The sequence below is a fragment of the Crocodylus siamensis genome, chromosome 2, assembly GCF_052110815.1.
Source record: "Crocodylus siamensis isolate JL-2025a chromosome 2, ASM5211081v1, whole genome shotgun sequence".
Taxonomy (NCBI): domain Eukaryota; kingdom Metazoa; phylum Chordata; order Crocodylia; family Crocodylidae; genus Crocodylus; species Crocodylus siamensis.
In genome coordinates this window covers 47325294-47343539 of record NC_143396.1, presented here as the reverse complement: position 1 = coordinate 47343539, position 18246 = coordinate 47325294, and the positions used below count along the sequence as shown (strand labels likewise).

The following is an 18246-nucleotide window of genomic DNA, read 5'->3' as shown; positions in this document are numbered from 1 at the left end:
CTGCCGGGCAGGGTCTGCAACCGAGGCGGGTCTCGGTGTCAGTCACTCAGGAGGAAATCTGACACTGATTGAACGAGGGTGACCAAGTTTTAGGCTGTTACAACAGTGTGCAGCTTTTTTTTAAGTTAGCCTTGTCTTATTTTTCACGGTCTGTTTGTCCATATCCTAAGACATAAATGAACAGGAAACTGCCAGGCTAAGGGAAGTGTTAGATCTGATTTGAAAGTGGCATATTTGTACTGGAAAGTCGGACAAAAATTCTAAATGTTGAGGTAAAAAGTGGAGGCTTTGTTTTGCTAACAAATGTCCCCCCCCCCCCCCAAAAAAAACACACTTTTGACAATTTTATTTTAGTTAAAAACCGAATTTTCCATCAATAAAAAGTTTTGATGGGAAAACTTTAACCGGCATGTGTTACTTTGTGTGGGCTTTCCAGGAGAACTTGACAGTGGAGAGAGTATTGGATCAAGCATATTGGAACAGGAAGGTAGTTCTGCTTAAAAGGGCAGTTTAACTGGAGGCAAGAGGACAACGAAGGAAAGATTTAGGGCAGAGGTTCTCACTGTGGTCTATGGACCACCACTGGTCCGCGAGATCCATTAAGGTGGTCCGCAGAAAGGTTGCAGAACAATCGAGAATAGCTGTACTTGTAAGACTATTGACATTAAAATATGAGTTGTGTGCTTTGATTTGTAGAACAAAAAAAAGTGTATTAAGTGGTCTGCTGAGACCCTCAGCAATTTTCAAGTGGTCCGTGGAAAAAAAAGTTTGAGAACCACTGATTTAGGGCATGCACACGTGTGCAGGCAGCCTGTCTGAGATACATGCTAACTGATGGCACTTTACACAACACACTGTAACACTGGCACTGACTTACTTTTGCTGGGGGGGAGGGCTAAGGTGATGGATGTGGAAAGTTATGCATTTCGGGTGGCACCCTCTTCCCAAGGGGGGCCAGGGCCCTTGGGCCCCATTTACTTAGCATCTCTGCACTGTAGTTAGAGTACCATTGAACCCCACCAGTTGGATGATGAAAGGATGGGGAGGGGGCTGGGAGCCTGCCTGCACTAGCCCTGGCAAGCAGACATGGACACTCCAGCAGTCTCCACTCTCCCCAGCCCTGCCCACCCCCCTGCGGGGAGGAAGAGGGGAGGGATAGAGAGCCCCTGCCATGTGGCCCCCTCCACCTACTCCTGGGGTCTTGGAGGCAGCTGGGCCAGGTCCATGAGGTGGGGGGCTCTGTTTTCCTGCTTGTCCCAGATCTAGATACATCAGCCACAAAGCTGTTTTGACAGCAGCCACTCTCAAGACATTTGCATGAGAGGTGTGGGGTGAAGGAAGACCCCCCCCCACACACATACCAGTTACCACTGCTGGAGTCTTGGGGAGAGCCAAGCCAGGCCTATATGGTGGGGGGGACTCCCTTTTTCCCTCTTTCCTCCCATGCAAGCATCTTGACTGAGGCTGCCACACCCAGAGTTGGGCAGGGGGGAAACAGAGCTGCCCCCACTGTGCAGGCCTAGCCCAGCTCCCCTGAAGATGATGGGGGTGAGATGATAGGGGCTACATGAGCAGAACAAATGCATAAGACTAGCACAAGGCGAACTGTGAGCAGAAGTCTAGGCACAAGCATTGTTATAATTATTTTTGCCAGGAATTTGTTGCATGCAATATGGACTTTAAGTTCCTACAATCTGGCCTCAGATATGTGCTTTCATCTCCCATTGCTGCTACTCGCAGTTTCAGGCTTGTGTCTGAGAGCAGAGCACGAAGACTTGAACTAAGGAGAAATTACAGTAATGTTTTTTGTTAAAACAGATGGACTTACAACAGTGCACATTTCTTCAACATTGACACCTTCTGTACCAAAATTAAAACCCAACACGTAGCCTTATTGTGAGTTACCTTTTTTCATAGCTGTTACTTATTTATACAGACACTCTCCACATAAGAGGGGTGGCATGAGCACTAAGGTTCACAACTGCTAGCCTAAGAGATTGCAAGTTTGAGGCCCTAGGAAAAGTGCTCACAGTGCAGCTTATCAGATTCAATGAATCTGTGAACTCTGATGCCTTGTTCCAAGAAAGGAACCACCCACATAGCCTTATTGCCAGTTAGCTGTTTTTCATAGCTCTTACTAAAATTTAATATTCAGACAGACACCACCTATGACATGATAATGCATGACAATGTTATAGATCTCTGCATTATGCCACCAAAAACATCAGGCTTAGTGTTGTTCCACTCCAAATGTGGCAACATCTTTTGCAATACCACCAAAAACACTAATTATGTATTTATATGGTGGTAGTATCAAAAAACTGCAGTTAAATATTAAAACATTGAGGCTAATTTCTAGTAAGTTGCTGTTCAGTCAAATACCAGTAATGTTGTGAAATGAGTTTTGTGTCAAATTTTGACCAGGAAAAAGTTGACTGCAGTCTCTTGCTAAACAGCTAGTGGTTCTTGGTTTACTCTTCACTTTCCTTCCTCATTTTTAAAAGCAGGACATACAAAGTTTGAAAACTAGTGCCACGTTTATCACAACTCTTTGAAACCAGTGTTCTTCCTCTACAGAAGAAAGAGGAATAACCGGTTACTCTTCAGGCAAAAGGATATATGCCATAAATCACTGAGGTATTTTAGTACCAGACATCACACACAGAGTACTGAGAACTGGGCTGTTACAGACACATCAAATTTCAACATTTTTAAATATCAAGGAAAGTACCAAACAATTTCCATTTTAAGGTAGGTGAAACTAGAATAACTATTAAAGTAAAATATTTCTAGGGTATTTTAATAAGTGTAAAAACCAGGGTAGATCAGTGAGCTTGAATACTTGATTTTACATTCTTTTAATTTACAGGATTGTATTGATGTTTTGATATGTAGTATTCATTGAAAAGTAAATCTCAAAAGAATCTGGAGATCAGCCTCTTCCTTGCAGTAGGCATTGTGCAAGTGTAAGTGTATTCTTTTGACTTGAGCTAGAATTGACAGAGAAAGTAGAGAAAGATAGATCTACTACTGGCTGTTGGACAGAATGGTTGGCAATGTTTCCTCTGGCATCTCTAATCCAATAAATGGTGGTTGGCAGGGAGGGTACAGAATATGGGATAGATCACTCGAGAGATCCAGTTTGGTTACTCCCTCTGTATAGTGTTGACTTCTACCACTTTTGGACACAAGATACTGGGATAGTTGGATCATTGGTTCAACCCAGTATAGCATTTTTTATATTCCTTAGCTCAATGTCAGAGACCCCTTTTCCTTAGTGGGTGGTGAAGTCTTGTTTTAAAAGAGCAGATTTTAGTGTCAGGTTTACAAATCCTATGAAAAGTCTTGCATGTTTCAGAAATGTTTCAGAAATGTAAAATCCTATAAAATAGTATTGTTAACTTTTGTAGTCAGGGTTATTAAGTAGGATGAATACATGTGGGAAATGGAAAAGGATACGATTAGGCTTGACAGGTTTTGATTTTTATCAATAAACATTGATAAACATCAGTTTCACCTCAAACTCACAGACTAATGGAAAAATATTTCCATTGGTAATAATCAAAATTTACTGAAAGGGAACTACAGCAGGGAACCCTTACCCCTATTACTAGATGGTGGAGAAAGAGATGGAAGGACAGAGAGGGGAGGGGTTAAGAGGAAAACAATGGACGGCCTAATGACTGGTCCATTAAGCAATTAGCTGCTGGTTCCAGCCTAATGACCCATCAATTAAGCAATTAGCTGATCATTCACATATTCAGGACTGGAGGAAGATAACAAGAGTGTTTGTGGCTCCAGCGCCCTGCCCTGGTCAGACCAGCTAAGCATGGGTGGGGAGGGGCAAGGGTAGCCACCACTGCTGCTACTTCCACCTCTCCCCACATTCCCAGAGCTCCTCTTCTGGTCTCTGCCTGTCCTGCTTTTTCCTGATGAATGAACAGAATAGTTTAAAGCAGATATGACTTACTGATTTATGGTGTGTGTGTGTGTGTGTGTATATATATATATATATATATAATATTTTATATTCTGACATGATTTTATAAAGCTTTTAGCAGTATATCATCATTACTAAATTGTCTGCTCCCCAGACCCCTAATTTTGCACAATCCTGAATATTTTAATGGATAAAATAGAAATGCTTAAAAATAAACATTGATTTAGCCATTGATATCATTACAAATAAAAACTGAATTCTACCAAAGCTAGATATATATGCCTTGTTGGGCATAATCATGCATTATGTTCTGAAGAGGAGGCATCTCTTAAACTGAATTTATTTTTCAGTAATTATGTCTTTATATGTTGCTGTTAAGTTTATTTCACCTTTGGTTGTATTCAATTTCACTGTTAGTTTCTCACTGATTAGCACCATGTTGTACTGTTTGGATTCCACATAAAAGGTCGGTTAACACTGCATTAACAATAAACGGATAGGGTCATAGAAACATTTCTGCTGGTCTTTGCTGTCATAAAAGTTTGTTCTAAATCGGACAAGGTTCTTTGGGTGAATCTGATATCTTTTATTAGATCAAATAATAAAAGATGATTTTATCTAAAATCAGGTTTGATAAAATTAGTTGGTCTAATAAAAGATATCAGATTCACCCAAAGAACCTTGCCAGCCTATGTCCTTAGACCAACACAGCTACAACCTACACCTCTGTTCTAAATCTGCATTTAGGGCTAGATTTCACCAGCGTGTTTCCTTAATGTACGTTTAAGGTTTTTTTAGGGAAGATGCTTATCATTTATGAAATGAAAGAATATAGTGCTACAGCCATATAAAAAAGTTGTGAATGAACATGGTGTGAAAGCGACATTAACCCTTCTGCTGAACATAAACAGAATGACTGACATTTGGATGAGCATACCCAACTCATTGTCCCCAATGGGACAGTGCAAACCATGCAGTTGCATAGCCTTAAGCCATTGATTCTCAACCAGGGTCCTGCAGCACCCCAGTGTTGCCCAAACAGCGGTTCATTCCCTGGAGGCGCGCAGAGATCACAGACGTCAGTCGGCCCTTAAGGGTCTATTTGCTTGCAAGCAAAGGTCAGAGCAGAGCTAGATGCTCAAATTAACTCTGACCCCTGATTGTGTTTGCAAACGGCATTTATTTTCTCAAATCTCCTGGGCGCGTGCGCAGACACAGAAGTTCTTGCAGCTTACTTCCATTTCATACAAACATACATGTAACTACATCATCACATACATCGCATGTATAGTATAATTAGTCATTTGAGTAGGGAGGGCGGAGAGGTAAATATGCAACAGCTAATTAAGCATGCTCAATGTCACAAGGGTTCATCAACAGTTCATTCCCCAAGGCTATGCAGTTAAATTCCAGTTTCTGTAATAAGCATGTGAAAGAGTAAGGAGGACGAAAGAAGAACCTTGGGCAGTGTTCTTTTCTTATCAAGAGCAAGATGCAAGCTGTGTAATTCTAACACCAGGGTGCCTTGAAATCCTTTTAAGGGTGTCCCAGGATGGTACACAATGTTAGCACTATTAGGTATACAACTATGATTCACAAGATAAACTCAGAGGCCACGTCCACATGAGCACAGATGTTTGTTTCCCTGGGGATGTTTCAGCGGCACACCTTGCACTGCTTCTACTTGGCCCCCAGGAATGCCTGTGCCATGCACCCTGTAGTGCATGACAGGTTACCCTGGAGGGGATAGGGGAGGCTGGGGCCAGCAACTGTGCTGGCCCCATCAGCCTTACCTGGGGTCCTGAGGGCCTTGGGGAGCTGTAGCCATGGTGCTTCTGCAGCTGGGATCCTGGTTGGCAGCTGGAGTGTGGCTCTGATCGGCCAGGCTCTGTTTTGGGTGGCACACGCTGCTTCCATGTGTGCTGCCCCACTTTTTTTGGCATGTTTTTTTTTTTGGCCCCAGGACCTCTGGGGGTTCAAACCCTGCCCGCCCCCATCTGCATTGCAGGGTCTGCCTTGCCACATACTGCACATGTGTGCTTGTCTGGATGTGGCCAGATACTTCAAATAGGAATCCATAGATTTAAAAACATTCTGCCTTGTTGAAGTCTTTCTGAGTTCTTTGCAACAAAAGAACTACTCTCTTATTTTTCCCTAAGCAAAAAACAAGTGAAAACTGAGGTTAGTAATTTCTGAGGAATGCCTTGAGTCTAAGTAGGGTGTAGGTTGTAGCCGTGTTGGTCTAAGGACATAGGCAGACAAGGTTCTTTGGGTGAATCTGATATCTTTTATTAGACCAACTTAAATAGTTGGAAAAACATTTTCTTAGCAAGCTTTGAGGTTTAAAAACCCTTCATCAGGCTGAGGAAGTCTCTGCTGTTGGTGTGTCTACAAGGTTGTGATCCGTTGCCCTATGCTGATCTTGGCCCCTGTTGCATTGGCAGGCATGAAATTGACTGTCATTTTGACAGTTGCTATTAGCTTGATGTAGCAGGGCCCCCCAAGCCCTGCTACATAGAAAGTAGGAAGTTAACATCAAAAAACCGCAAATGCAGGGACCAGCTGCAGAATAACAAGCAGCCAGGGAAAGCTATGGGGAGTTTAAGTGCAGCAGCGGAGAGGGCAGGGGTGGCAGACCAGTAGTTTAAGCTGTAACATGAGAGCACACTGAGTACTAGGCTAGTTAGAAACCCCTGGCCTCAGAGAAGGCCACAGGACTCAAAAGAGATGAAGCCCAGTATTACTAAAAACCTGGCCCCTCAACCAGGAAGCCCAACTTGGTTCTAACTCCCACTGTGAGCACAGCTTCTACTGGCCTGGGGTGCAACAGCAGGGAAGCTAAGCAACACAAGCGCTTTAGGAAGCTGCAAGAGCCAGAAGCTGCAAGGTTAAAGCTTGCTGGGACCCAGGGAGACCCAGGAGAGGTAGGTGTAATCAGTAGCTGGAAGAGAACCAGAGGACTGGATGTAGTTGATAGGGGTGGTAAGGAGGCCACAGGTTGGGGTGCCTAGAAAGTACTCTTCAGTAGGGGAGGCTGAAGCCCAAACAGAGCCCTTCCAGGATCTGGGATATAAGAAGTTGCATGGAGCTAAAGCCAAACTGAGGCTGAGGATAGCAGCCCAGCAGTCAGGACTCAGGCAGCTGAGCCCAGTTAGAGGGCCTGGGGCCTAGTTAAAGGGCTAGGGGATAGCACAAAGCAAGAGCAGCTTTGCCTGGGTCATGGATACCAGGGGGCTGGATTTGACGGAAAGCAGCCTTGCCAGGGGGCTAGGACAACATGAGAAACAGGGCCAGGGACTCTGAGAGCGAAATACAGGCAGGCTGAAGTTGAGAGCTTGGAGCCTAATATTACTAAAGAGGTGCAGGCCAAGAAGCTGGGCCACAGTAAGTGTCCCAGGCTAGAGGCCTACAGCCAGAGTAACTTGTGGGCCGGAGCCAAGAGGGCTGGAGTCCATACAGGAAGGATAATCAAGTGACACCTGCAAGGCAGGGGCAGGACTACAGGGGAAGTGGAGGCCATGTTTGGAGCCCTTAAAGGTTGAGTTTGGTCCACTGGGGTCATGAGCTGTGACCACTGAGGTTGAGTTGTGCCTATTGGGCTCAGCTAGTTTTGACTGGGTATGGAGCCATCCTCAGAAAAGCAAGCAAGGTTCTGGTGGTGGACAGCTGGCCCAGAGGCCAGACACTGAGCAGGTCTGCTAGGCACCAGGGGGCCTACTCCAGGACTTGGGCAGCCTCCCAATCAACAAAAAGAGAACATCAAAGCATGGCAGGTGGGTTAGAAAGAGGGGTTAGACAGAGGACCCGGAGCAAGGGCAAGACTAGGTGGTCCACAGTGGGTTTCACAGCAGCCCTTGGGGCATGTCCTGTCATTGTCTACTAAAGGGCAGGGACCTAATACTGAACCATAGGTCACCAAGAAGCAAACCCTGCCCCATTGTTTAACCTGTGAATGAATATGGTGAAGACATCATGGATAAGAACATGAATTAGCACAAAGGATACTATGATTGTTTTACCTTTTAATTTATTCTTTAATTTCTAACATGTTGGACACAATCTAGGCACTAGTATGACATTGAAACATTGACAATGGTTGTCAATATTGCCAGATAATTAAAATTCTGCATCTCTCCCCTACATGGCAGATCCTTTGAGATTACATAAGGTGTACCTGGAGTCATATTCAGTATTATGCTGTAGCGGAACTGTTAGGCTTAGACTGAAAAAGAGGAGTGAGTTGCTGGTAGCAAGATTGGTGGTCTCAAGCATTCTGTTCTGACCACCCTCTTTGGGACAAATGACATAGTCTTTCCAGCTCACCATAACTGCCATGACAGAGATGGATGATATAGTCTGTATAGAGCTATTTTATACACTATTATTTGATGTGAACATTTTTGCCCATTTCAGTTTTGCATGGTTTGGGCCCAACTGGCCATGGGACTGGTATAGGAAAATTTGGTGATATAACTGACACAGCAGTGTAAGGTATGGAGCTTGGTCTAAGGAGCTCTTTCAGTGTTTATCCATGTTCTGCTGCATTGTCATGTGTGTTATCTTTCCTGCCTGTTCCCTGACTGCCATGCTTTGTTGAAAACTCCATATTAAAAGGTGTCGTAACAAAGAGGATTAAGACAAAGTTAGTCACTTTTGAGATTGTTCTTATGGTTGCTTCTGCAATTTCACTGATGCACCATAAATTGTTCTATCAGTTTGTTATGTTGGGAAACACTAAACCAGAAATACTGGGAGGACCTAGCCCACAGATTTTACTGGGATGACTTACCATGTAAATATTACTCAACATGGCAAAACTGCTAGCAGAATTGTTACATGATTTTAGATCTCAAGGTGGCTAATTAATTGTAGAATTTTTAAAATTAACATGTTGTCACAACTAAGTGGTACTATATTATAAGTGGAACCAGTCAGAAGTTTTTTCCAATTAAGTGTTTTCCTAAATGAGAAGGGGTGAGAAAGGAAAGTCTCATCTACCTTCAACTAACCAAGACTCCATAGTGTGCTCACTTAATCTCAAGGTGCCATACGTGACCTGGATTATTATGATTTAGTTCTAAGAGAGGATATTTGGCTGTCAATCTAAAATGTGTTCAAAAGAAAATATTTAATTTATTTTTTAAAAAATTCAGCAAAAAGATGAAATAGAGGATTAAGGAGTTTTATTAGGCTACTGCAAAGCATAAGATGGCTAGGATGATCTAGTTGGGGATGGTCCTGCTTTGAGGCGGGGGTTGGACTAGATGACTTCCTGAGGTCCCTTCCAACCTGCATTGTCTATGATTCTATGAAAATATCCACTTCAATAATATAATCACTTGAGGCAAAAGGTATATTAATGTTGTATTTGGAAAAATATCAAAATGGGTAAAATCATGTGTAATTTCATAAGAAGTCAGTAGATGGTGCAAACAGATTTTGGGAGGTTTGCGTATTGTTTAATGTTGTTATGTAAATTCTTTGGGTTCCAGGAAGTTTTGCTTTCTGTCATTTCCCATAAACGTTTTCTGTTTACATGGGGACCAGGACTTCCTGGTAAGAAACTATATTTTTTATTAATTTATATTTAAGTATACCCACGATTAGTTTAAGATGTTTCATATCATGAAACATATTCAGAAAATGAGCTGTGTTTTATATGTATTTTGTCAGCTAAAATGTATTATGTCATTCTGCATCGATCTGTAAGAGATAAGAGTAAACTCATTTGAGTTCTGTAACTTTACCTAAAAAGCTATATGGATATAGGTCCCTTTGGACCAATATGACTGTGTCCATGTTAGAAAGTTGACTCAACAAATCTATTTTTGTACTCATGAAGTTCTAACTTTAAATATTTAAAATGCCTTGCACAATATTATAAGCTATTTTCTGACGCATTAGAAACATGATAATCCAAGACTTCAGGGGTATTTGGGGTTCATTCATGCAGAACACAACACTAAATCCTCCCCTGGTTTTAGGTACCTGGTGGCTGATGATTTTGTTTTATAGAGTAGTTACCAACTTTCATGACTGTGCCTGTAGTCGCATTGCTTTGTCTCCCTTCCCATAACCTAGACCTGAAAAGTGCTGATCAGGTGCTCTTAAGGCTCAGAGTGGGCTTGTCTACCTGTAAAATTAATGCATACATATAAATACTGGGCCTAATTGCTCTGGAGTTTTTTGCTCCCAGATGTGCCACTTGAACATATGTCCAGGAGCCTGTCCAGGAGCAGTGGGGGGCACAATTCTGCTCCATCACCCCCACTGCTGCTGGGTTGTCAGTGAGTACCTCACTGGTGGGGAGGGCAGCAGGGCAGGGAACCCCAAGCCTGCATCCCGATCCCCCCAGCCCTAAGCAACCCCTTGCAGGATGGAACTTTGCCAGCCTGCAAGGAAGAATCTCCCATTGCTGTCTCCATGACTATGGAGCTGGATCTGGGAGAGAAGAATGTCCCAGTGCCATCTCTGCAACAGCAGAGCTGGCAGAGGAGAAAAAAATCTCCCAGCGCTGGCGCTGGAGAGAAGGATCTCTGAGCCCACCCCGCAATCATACAGCCTGAGCTGGGAGATAAGGATCTGCCAGGCCCAGCCCTGTTGAGTGGGGGCTGGGAGCTGCCAGGGCAGGGAGACATTGTCCCTGCTGGGACTCTAGTGGTGGAGTGTGCCTCAGCAGCAGGGAACAATCTCCTACCCTCTGCTGCCCAGCTGACCAGGAGCAAATGTGCTCCCGGTCAGGCATCTACACAAGTGCTACTGTGTAGTAAATAATCAAGAGTTAATTGTCTACTTGCATTTGCAGGTGGCATAGTTACTGGTGATTAGAGCCAATTACTGCTCAGTAAGTGTCTGCATGTGTAGATAGTGAAACTTACTGTGCGGTAATTAGCTCTAATCTTCAGTAAAGTGTCTTGTGTAGATGCACCCAGTGAGGCTAAATGGCACTTTTCAGAAGCAAATCCAAAGACTTGGATAACTCTGGAAAACCTTCATTTGGCAAATCCCTTCAGTTCAAAGTTCAAGGGTAGAAAAATGTGCATTGTCCCTGCTTCTGTGGTAACAGTTCTATTTATAAATAATAGCTTTTACTCTCCTGAGCTGTCAATCAGATGCATTTTAGGATAAATGAATTAATTATAAGTAAAGTTAGTAGATTTTAAAAAGTTGTAATTTTGATATTTTACCTGTAACAGAGAATAAAGAAATATAAGTTAATGTTCTGTGCCTCTCCTGAATACAATTAATTTCTATTAAGATCAGGGGAAGAGGAGGTCGTTCAGCATTTGACAAAACAGGACCCTAGTACTTAAGTTGCTGTCCATGTAATCATTACTGTGATGATGACTTAATGTGAATTATTTTTACAGGATTAGAAATCAAGATGCAGGGATAATAAAGAGCAGCGAGCATCTCTAAAGAACGTAAGAAAACATGCCAGAAAATGGAAGACCTGTTGCAAACTTTTTTTTCTGTGGTTGTGTCCTTGCATTAACTCTCTGGAACAATATCAAGTTGTCAGAGGAAAATGAATTTACCAAAAATTATTCAAATAACGTAATAGATGACTCTGAAGCCAAGAGCCTGCCACAGTCAGATGCAGAGAGTCTTCAGTTTAGGGCCCCAAACCCTCAAAATACCCAATCTAACTGGGTGGTTATAGAAAATACTACAGAATGTTTAGGATTGTCAAATATTTCAAATAAAGGAATCGAAGATTTAAAACAATTATTGTCAGAATTCAATAAAAAATCAAGATTAAAAAATCTAACACTGGAAAACATTGTGGTAACCTGGAAAGACTTTATCATAATTCTGGAGCTTGTATGGCAAACATCTGTTGAATATTTTAATATCCACAATATGACACAGTTAGACAATATTGAAAAACAACATTTTAATTATGTTGATACCTCTCTAAAAGCATTGACAATAGATAAAATTTCCATCACGGATTTATATTTTACCCAGTCTGACCTATACTTGGTATTTTCAGAGATGAACATTCTAGCATTGACAATATCTGATTCAAAAATGTTGCATATGCTTTGCCCTTCAACAATTAGTCCATTTTGGTACTTAAGCTTTGCAAACAATGATATTACTGACCTACTTTTCGAAGACTGCAAAACCTTAGTTCACCTGGAAACACTCATTTTAAGGAAGAATCAGTTTAGAGAACTTTCTAAGGTGAGCTCAATGACTAGAGAAATGATATCTTTGAAATATTTGGATATGAGTCAGAATCCACTGAAGTGTGATGAGGAACAGAAGAAGCACTGCAGCTGGACTGAAACTCTAGTCAAACTGAACTTGTCTTCAAACAAACTGACAGATGCAGTCTTCAGATGTTTACCACTCCATGTCCAGGTACTTGATCTGCAAAATAACCAAATCAGTACCATCCCCAAGGAGATTACTAAGCTGGAAGCTTTGAGCGAGTTGAATATTGCCTTTAATAGACTCACTGACCTGCCTGGGTGCAGGCATTTCAGTGCTTTGGAATTCTTGAATATAGAAATGAATCAAATTCTTACACCGTCTTCTGATTTCTTCCAAAGCTGTCAAAATATCAGAGAGCTAAAAGCAGGACTAAATCCATTCAAATGTTCTTGTGAACTACAAGACTTTATTAATCATGCAAAACAAGGCCCTGCAAGGCTGGGGGGCTGGCCAGAATTGTATGTATGTGAATATCCAGAAGGCTGGAAAGGAACCCAACTAAAGGATTTCCATTTGTCCGAAATAGCTTGCAATACAATTCTCTTGCTTGTCACTGTTCTAATCATTACAGTGGTCCTTGTGGCTTTGGTGTCTTTTCTGTGCACCTATTTTGATGCCCCGTGGTATTTGAAGATGATGTGGCAGTGGACACAAACAAAGCGACGGGTTTGGAACAGTTACCCTGAGGAGCTACCAAGCCATTTACAGTTTCATGCTTTCATTTCATACAGTGAACATGATTCTTTATGGGTGAAGAATGATCTGATACCAAATCTGGAGAGGGAAGAGGGGTCCATACAGCTGTGTGTGCATGAGAGGAACTTCATTCCAGGCAAAAGCATTGTGGAGAACATCATTAACTGCATTGAGAAAAGCTACAAATCCATCTTTGTTCTGAGTCCCAATTTTGTGCAGAGTGAATGGTGCCATTATGAGCTTTACTTTGCCCACCACAAATTGTTTAGCGAGAGCTCAAACAGCTTGATCCTCATTTTACTGGACCCAATTCCTCAGTATATCATTCCTGCTCGGTATCACAAGTTGAAAGCACTTATGGCCAAGAGAACGTACTTGGAGTGGCCCAAGGAGAAAAGCAAACAAAGACTCTTCTGGGCTAACCTTAGGGCAGCAATTAACCTTAATCTGCCTGTGTCTGCTGAAAGAAGTTAGTCAGAAATAGACTAAGAATTAATTTACTAACACTTTTTTTTCAGATGAATAATAAATATCAGGATATGCAGAGTATATATTAGTATGTTCCACTTATTACACTCATGTTTCCACCCAATTATAATTTAAGTATCAGTTGAAATAATTTGTTTATGATCTTGTAAATCTCAATATGCACTGAATACTAGGGCTGTGCAAATCTTCAGTTGCTGATTTGACTCGGATGGGATTTGGCCCGATTGAGCGCCCAAATCTCTGAATCCTAATCGAATTCGGAGACCAGTAAAAAGGTCTGAATCAATTCATAAGAGATTTGGAGAGATTTGGAGATTCGGGCAGTCTCTGATCGCTGCCGCAGGGAACTGGACCCAGATTCTGTGCTGGTAAGTAGGGAGCCAGCAGGGAGAGGGCTGTAGGAAGAGAGCGGGGACCATGGGGGGAGCCCCACCAGGCCCCATCCCCTGCCTGCTTCCCTGAGCACTCCTCTGACCTCCGCCTGCTCTCACAGCCCTGTCAATGGCTGCCCTGCCCGGCCCTAACATCCCTGCTCTTAAGAAAAAAAAGCCCCGCGCTGACTGGCTGCTGCACTGGCCCTTGGGGCTTCTGGGGGCAGAGTCCCCCCATGCAGCATGGGGCAGTGGGGATTGCCCCCAGCTCCACCCCATGTGGCAGGAGCTGGTAAGTGCTGGATTCTTTTTGTTTTTAAAGAGCCGGGAGGCTGGGGCTGGGAGAGCATGTGAGGAATAGGAGCTCATGGCAGAGCCCCCCATGCTGCGTGGGACAGTGGGGGGGCTGGTGAGTGCAGGGCTTTTTTTTTAAAGCCAGGCAGGGCAGGCAGGGCAGCCATTGACGGGGCTGTGAGAGTGGGTGGGGGGATGCGGCCTGTTTGATTTGGAGACTTGGCTGATTCGGCAGTGGCTAAATCTCTGAATCTGATTTGGCCGAATCGATTCAGGACAGTAATTCAAATCATCGAATGCAATCACTGCCTCCTGAATCGGCTGAATCTGAAGCAAATACTAGCTACTTTGCACAGACCTACTGAATACCAAAGTACTGTCTTTATATGACCCTGAATATAAGACAACTCTCAACATAAGATGGCCCCCCCCCAATAATAAAGTTCTGTATATGGAGAATTATACATTTATTGTAATTTTCTAGGTATAGAATTGATGGCCCCCTTGCCCTGTGCCCCACCACCTTCTCCCTACAGCCCTTTTTCCTCCCCCGCTTACTGTCTGGCCCTCCTCTCCCTGAGTACATAGAGGCAGGGACAAGTTAGAAAACAGTGACTTTGAAATAAACATGCTTGTAGTAATTTTCACATAGGCAACATACTATGGGTACCCATAGACTTAGTTCACCCAGAATTGATGTATTTTACCTTTTTAAAGCTGCTGCAAGTTTTAACACAGGTATTCCATAAATACACTTTTAAACAGCAGCATTTTTGTATCTAGTGGCTGCATCTACACAATATGATGACTGCACAGTAGTTACTGCGTAATCATTTAGTACTTATGTAGATGTGTGGTACTTGTGTATACACAAGTACTAAATGACTGCAGTAACCAAAGTTACGACACAGTAGCATCTCTGAACAGCTTTTTTGTAATGCTGACTGTGCAGTAGCTTGTTACTACAGTGCAGTAGCATCACAATATGCTTCATGCCATGCGACACTACTGTGCAGTAGTAATGAGCTACTACATGGTCAGCATCTCATATAAATGTGGCCATTTACTATATAGTGCAGACTTTTTTTTTAATTTCATGTTGCAGGCCAAATGAGCCAAAACACTTCCTCAGTCTACTGACAAAGCAGAGCTCCGAGTGTGGTGCTACCACCAGCAAGTTTCCTGCCTCCCAGACTTTTCAGCCTGGGGCGTCAGATACTCCCAAATCCATGGAAGGTATCCTATGGGCAAGCCGCAAGCCCAGAGGCCTTGGGGTTCAGATGCTCCCTAGTCTTACTTGCCCTTAGCCAAAAGGCCATAAAAGCAAGTTAGAGGAAGAGCCCAAGAGTAATCCTCCATCACCATAAATTGTATAGCCAAGATCCTCCTATTGGGAAGCTATAGTTGACTCTCACAGGGGTCCCCACAGTGTAATCGACAGATCTTTACCCTCAACTACACCAAGTCATTCATGGCTAGGAAGAAGGGGATCTCCCTTGCCAGGTAAATAAAGCCACCTGGGTTGAAACCATCATCATGGTATCTCCCCTGTCAGGTTAGTGCAGATGACGTATGATATTAGTCCAAAGCCAAAAGTCTAATGATTTACCATGTAGCTCTTTGGTTCGAGCCCCAACAGAGTCAACTGCATTCAAGCCAGGGGCAGGCAAAATACAGCCCACAGACCAGATCTGGCCTGCCAGTTAAGAACTCCTGGGCTGGGGACCTTCTGGGCTAATGGGATTACCACAGGCATCTGTTTCTTCTGGTACCTAGTCTAGGATTCTAGCTGTGAATAATTCTGCTACAAAAGTGTAGAGTGCAAACCTCACGTAAAGCCATTGAACTGGGAATGTCAGAGGATTTAGCTCACAACAGAGAAAACTATCTTCCCTCCTGAAGCATCATTACCCAGCAGATGACAATATGCATTGTAGCAGGCAGCATGGATGATATCTGGAGCTAAGTGAAACCAGTGTTTTACCACTGACTTCAACTGAACAAGATTTCATTGTAGGCCATTAGGTTTTTGGCCAGGTTTAATTTTGTTAACAGTCTATAGGTTTATGTGTTAGTGATATCCTTTGCAATGATTTTACCTCACACCCACTAAGCTGAGGGGCTTGAAGGGTGGCATTGTTTTTGAATAGGTTGTTTGCTAAAGGTCTTGCCTGGGAAGAACAAAAACTAAACTGCCAAATATAACCAGTTTTCTCCCACTTCTTTGCAGAGGGTAAGAGTTTGAATGAATGGACACTGGGAGAGGGTCAAACTGATGAGATGTTGGTATAAACCTTTAGAATGCCAGCATTTCTAAGGGGCCATATGGACAAAGAAGCTTGAATCAGGGAGGATTGAAGGAACTTAGAAATGGGGCTTTTTGATGAAGGCACAAACCAATGCTGAGGGAATCTGACTACAGGGGAGGGATTCTATTAATTGGACACACATTCTATTAATTGGAGACAAATCCATGAGCAGCAAGGGGGATGATCCTGCAAACCCAAGAGGACTTGTAACAAGGAAGCTATCCTTCGAGCACAAAGCGAGACGATCCCCGTGCAAGGTAAAAGAGGGAAAGGGGCCAGGAGGCTTCCCTGGCTGACCAGAGAAATCCAGGGCAGACTAAGGGCCAAAAGGGGAGCACATAAACACTGGAAACAGGGAGAGATCACCAAAGAGGAATATACCTCTTCTGCTCGTGCTTGTAGGGAGGCAGTTAGACAGGCCAAAGCTTCCATGGAGCTGAGGATGGCAACCCAAGTAAAAGACAATAAGAAATTGCTTTTTAGATATATAGGGAGTAAAAGGAAGGCCCAGGGAGGAATAGGACCCCTGCTAAATGGGCAGAAACAATTGGTGACGGACAGAGGGGACAAGGCTGAACTCAACGAGTTCTTCGCCTCAGTGTTCCTAAGCGAGAGGCATGACAAGTCTCTCACTGGGAGTGTAGGGAGGCAGCAGCAAGGCACCAGACTTCCATGCATGGACCCTGAGGTGATGCAGGGTCACTTGGAAGAACTGGATGCCTTTAAGTCGGCATGCCCGGATGAGCTCCATCCGAGGGTACTGAAGGCACTGGCCGACATCATTGCAGAGCCACTGGCGGGAATATTTGAACGCTCGTGGCGCACGGGTCAAGTCCCGGAGGACTGGAAAAGGGCCAATGTGGTTCCCATTTTCAAGAAGGGGAGGAAGGAGGACCCGGGTAACTATAGGCCAGTCAGTCTCACCTCCATCCTTGGCAAAATCTTTGAAAAAATCATCAAGGCTCACATTTGTGAGAGCCCGGCAGGACAAATTATGCTGAGGGGAAACCAGCACGGGTTCGTGGCAGGCAGATCGTGCCTGACCAATCTAGTCTCTTTTTATGACCAGGTCACAAAACACCTCGACGCAGGAGGAGGGGTGGATGTCGTATACTTGGACTTCAGGAAGGCCTTTGATACGGTATCCCACCCCATACTGGTGAACAAGTTAAGGGGCTGTGACTTGGATGACTGCACAGTCCGGTGGGTGGAGAATTGGCTGGAGGGTCGCACCCAGAGAGTTGTGGTGGATGGGTCGGTTTCGACCTGAAGCGGTGTGGGCAGTGGGGTCCTGCAGGGCTCGGTGCTTGGACCGATACTCTTTAATGTCTTCATCAGCGACTTGGACGAGGGGGTGAAATGTACTCTGTCCAAGTTTGCAGATGACACTAAGCTATGGGGCGAAGTGGACACGCCGGAGGGCAGGGAACAGCTGCAAGCAGACCTGGACAGGTTAGACAAGTGGGCAGAAAACAACAGAATGCAGTTCAACAAGGAGAAATGCAAAGTGCTGCATCTAGGGAGGAAAAATGTCCAGCACACCTACAGCCTAGGAAATGACCTGCTGGGTGGCACGGAAGTGGAAAGGGATCTTGGAGTCCTAGTGGACTCCAAGATGAGCATGAGTCGCCAGTGTGACGAAACCATCAGAAAAGCCAATGGCACTTTATCGTGCATCAGCAGATGCATGACAAATAGGTCCAAGGAGGTGATACTTCCCCTCTATCGGGCGCTGGTCAGACCGCAGCTGGAGTACTGCGTGCAATTCTGGGCGCCGCACTTCACGAAGGATGCGGATAACCTGGAGAGGGTCCAGAGAAGGGCCACTCGTATGGTTAGGGGCCTGCGGGCCAGGCCCTACGAGGAGAGACTAGAGAAACTGGACCTTTTCAGCCTCCGCAAGAGAAGGTTGAGAGGTGACCTG

At 44.0% G+C, this 18246-nt stretch overlaps 1 protein-coding gene across 1 annotated transcript; it reads left to right on the top strand.

The window, feature by feature from the left end:
* Window positions 1–2584: 2584 nt before the first annotated feature.
* Window positions 2585–14575, top strand: LOC149870193 (toll-like receptor 1). Its single transcript, XM_090035759.1, has 2 exons — window positions 2585–2751; window positions 11311–14575. The coding sequence occupies exon 2, from the start codon at window positions 11375–11377 to the stop codon at window positions 13331–13333; it is 1959 nt and encodes a 652-aa protein (XP_089891885.1). The 5' UTR covers window positions 2585–2751; window positions 11311–11374; the 3' UTR covers window positions 13334–14575.
* Window positions 14576–18246: the final 3671 nt, after the last annotated feature.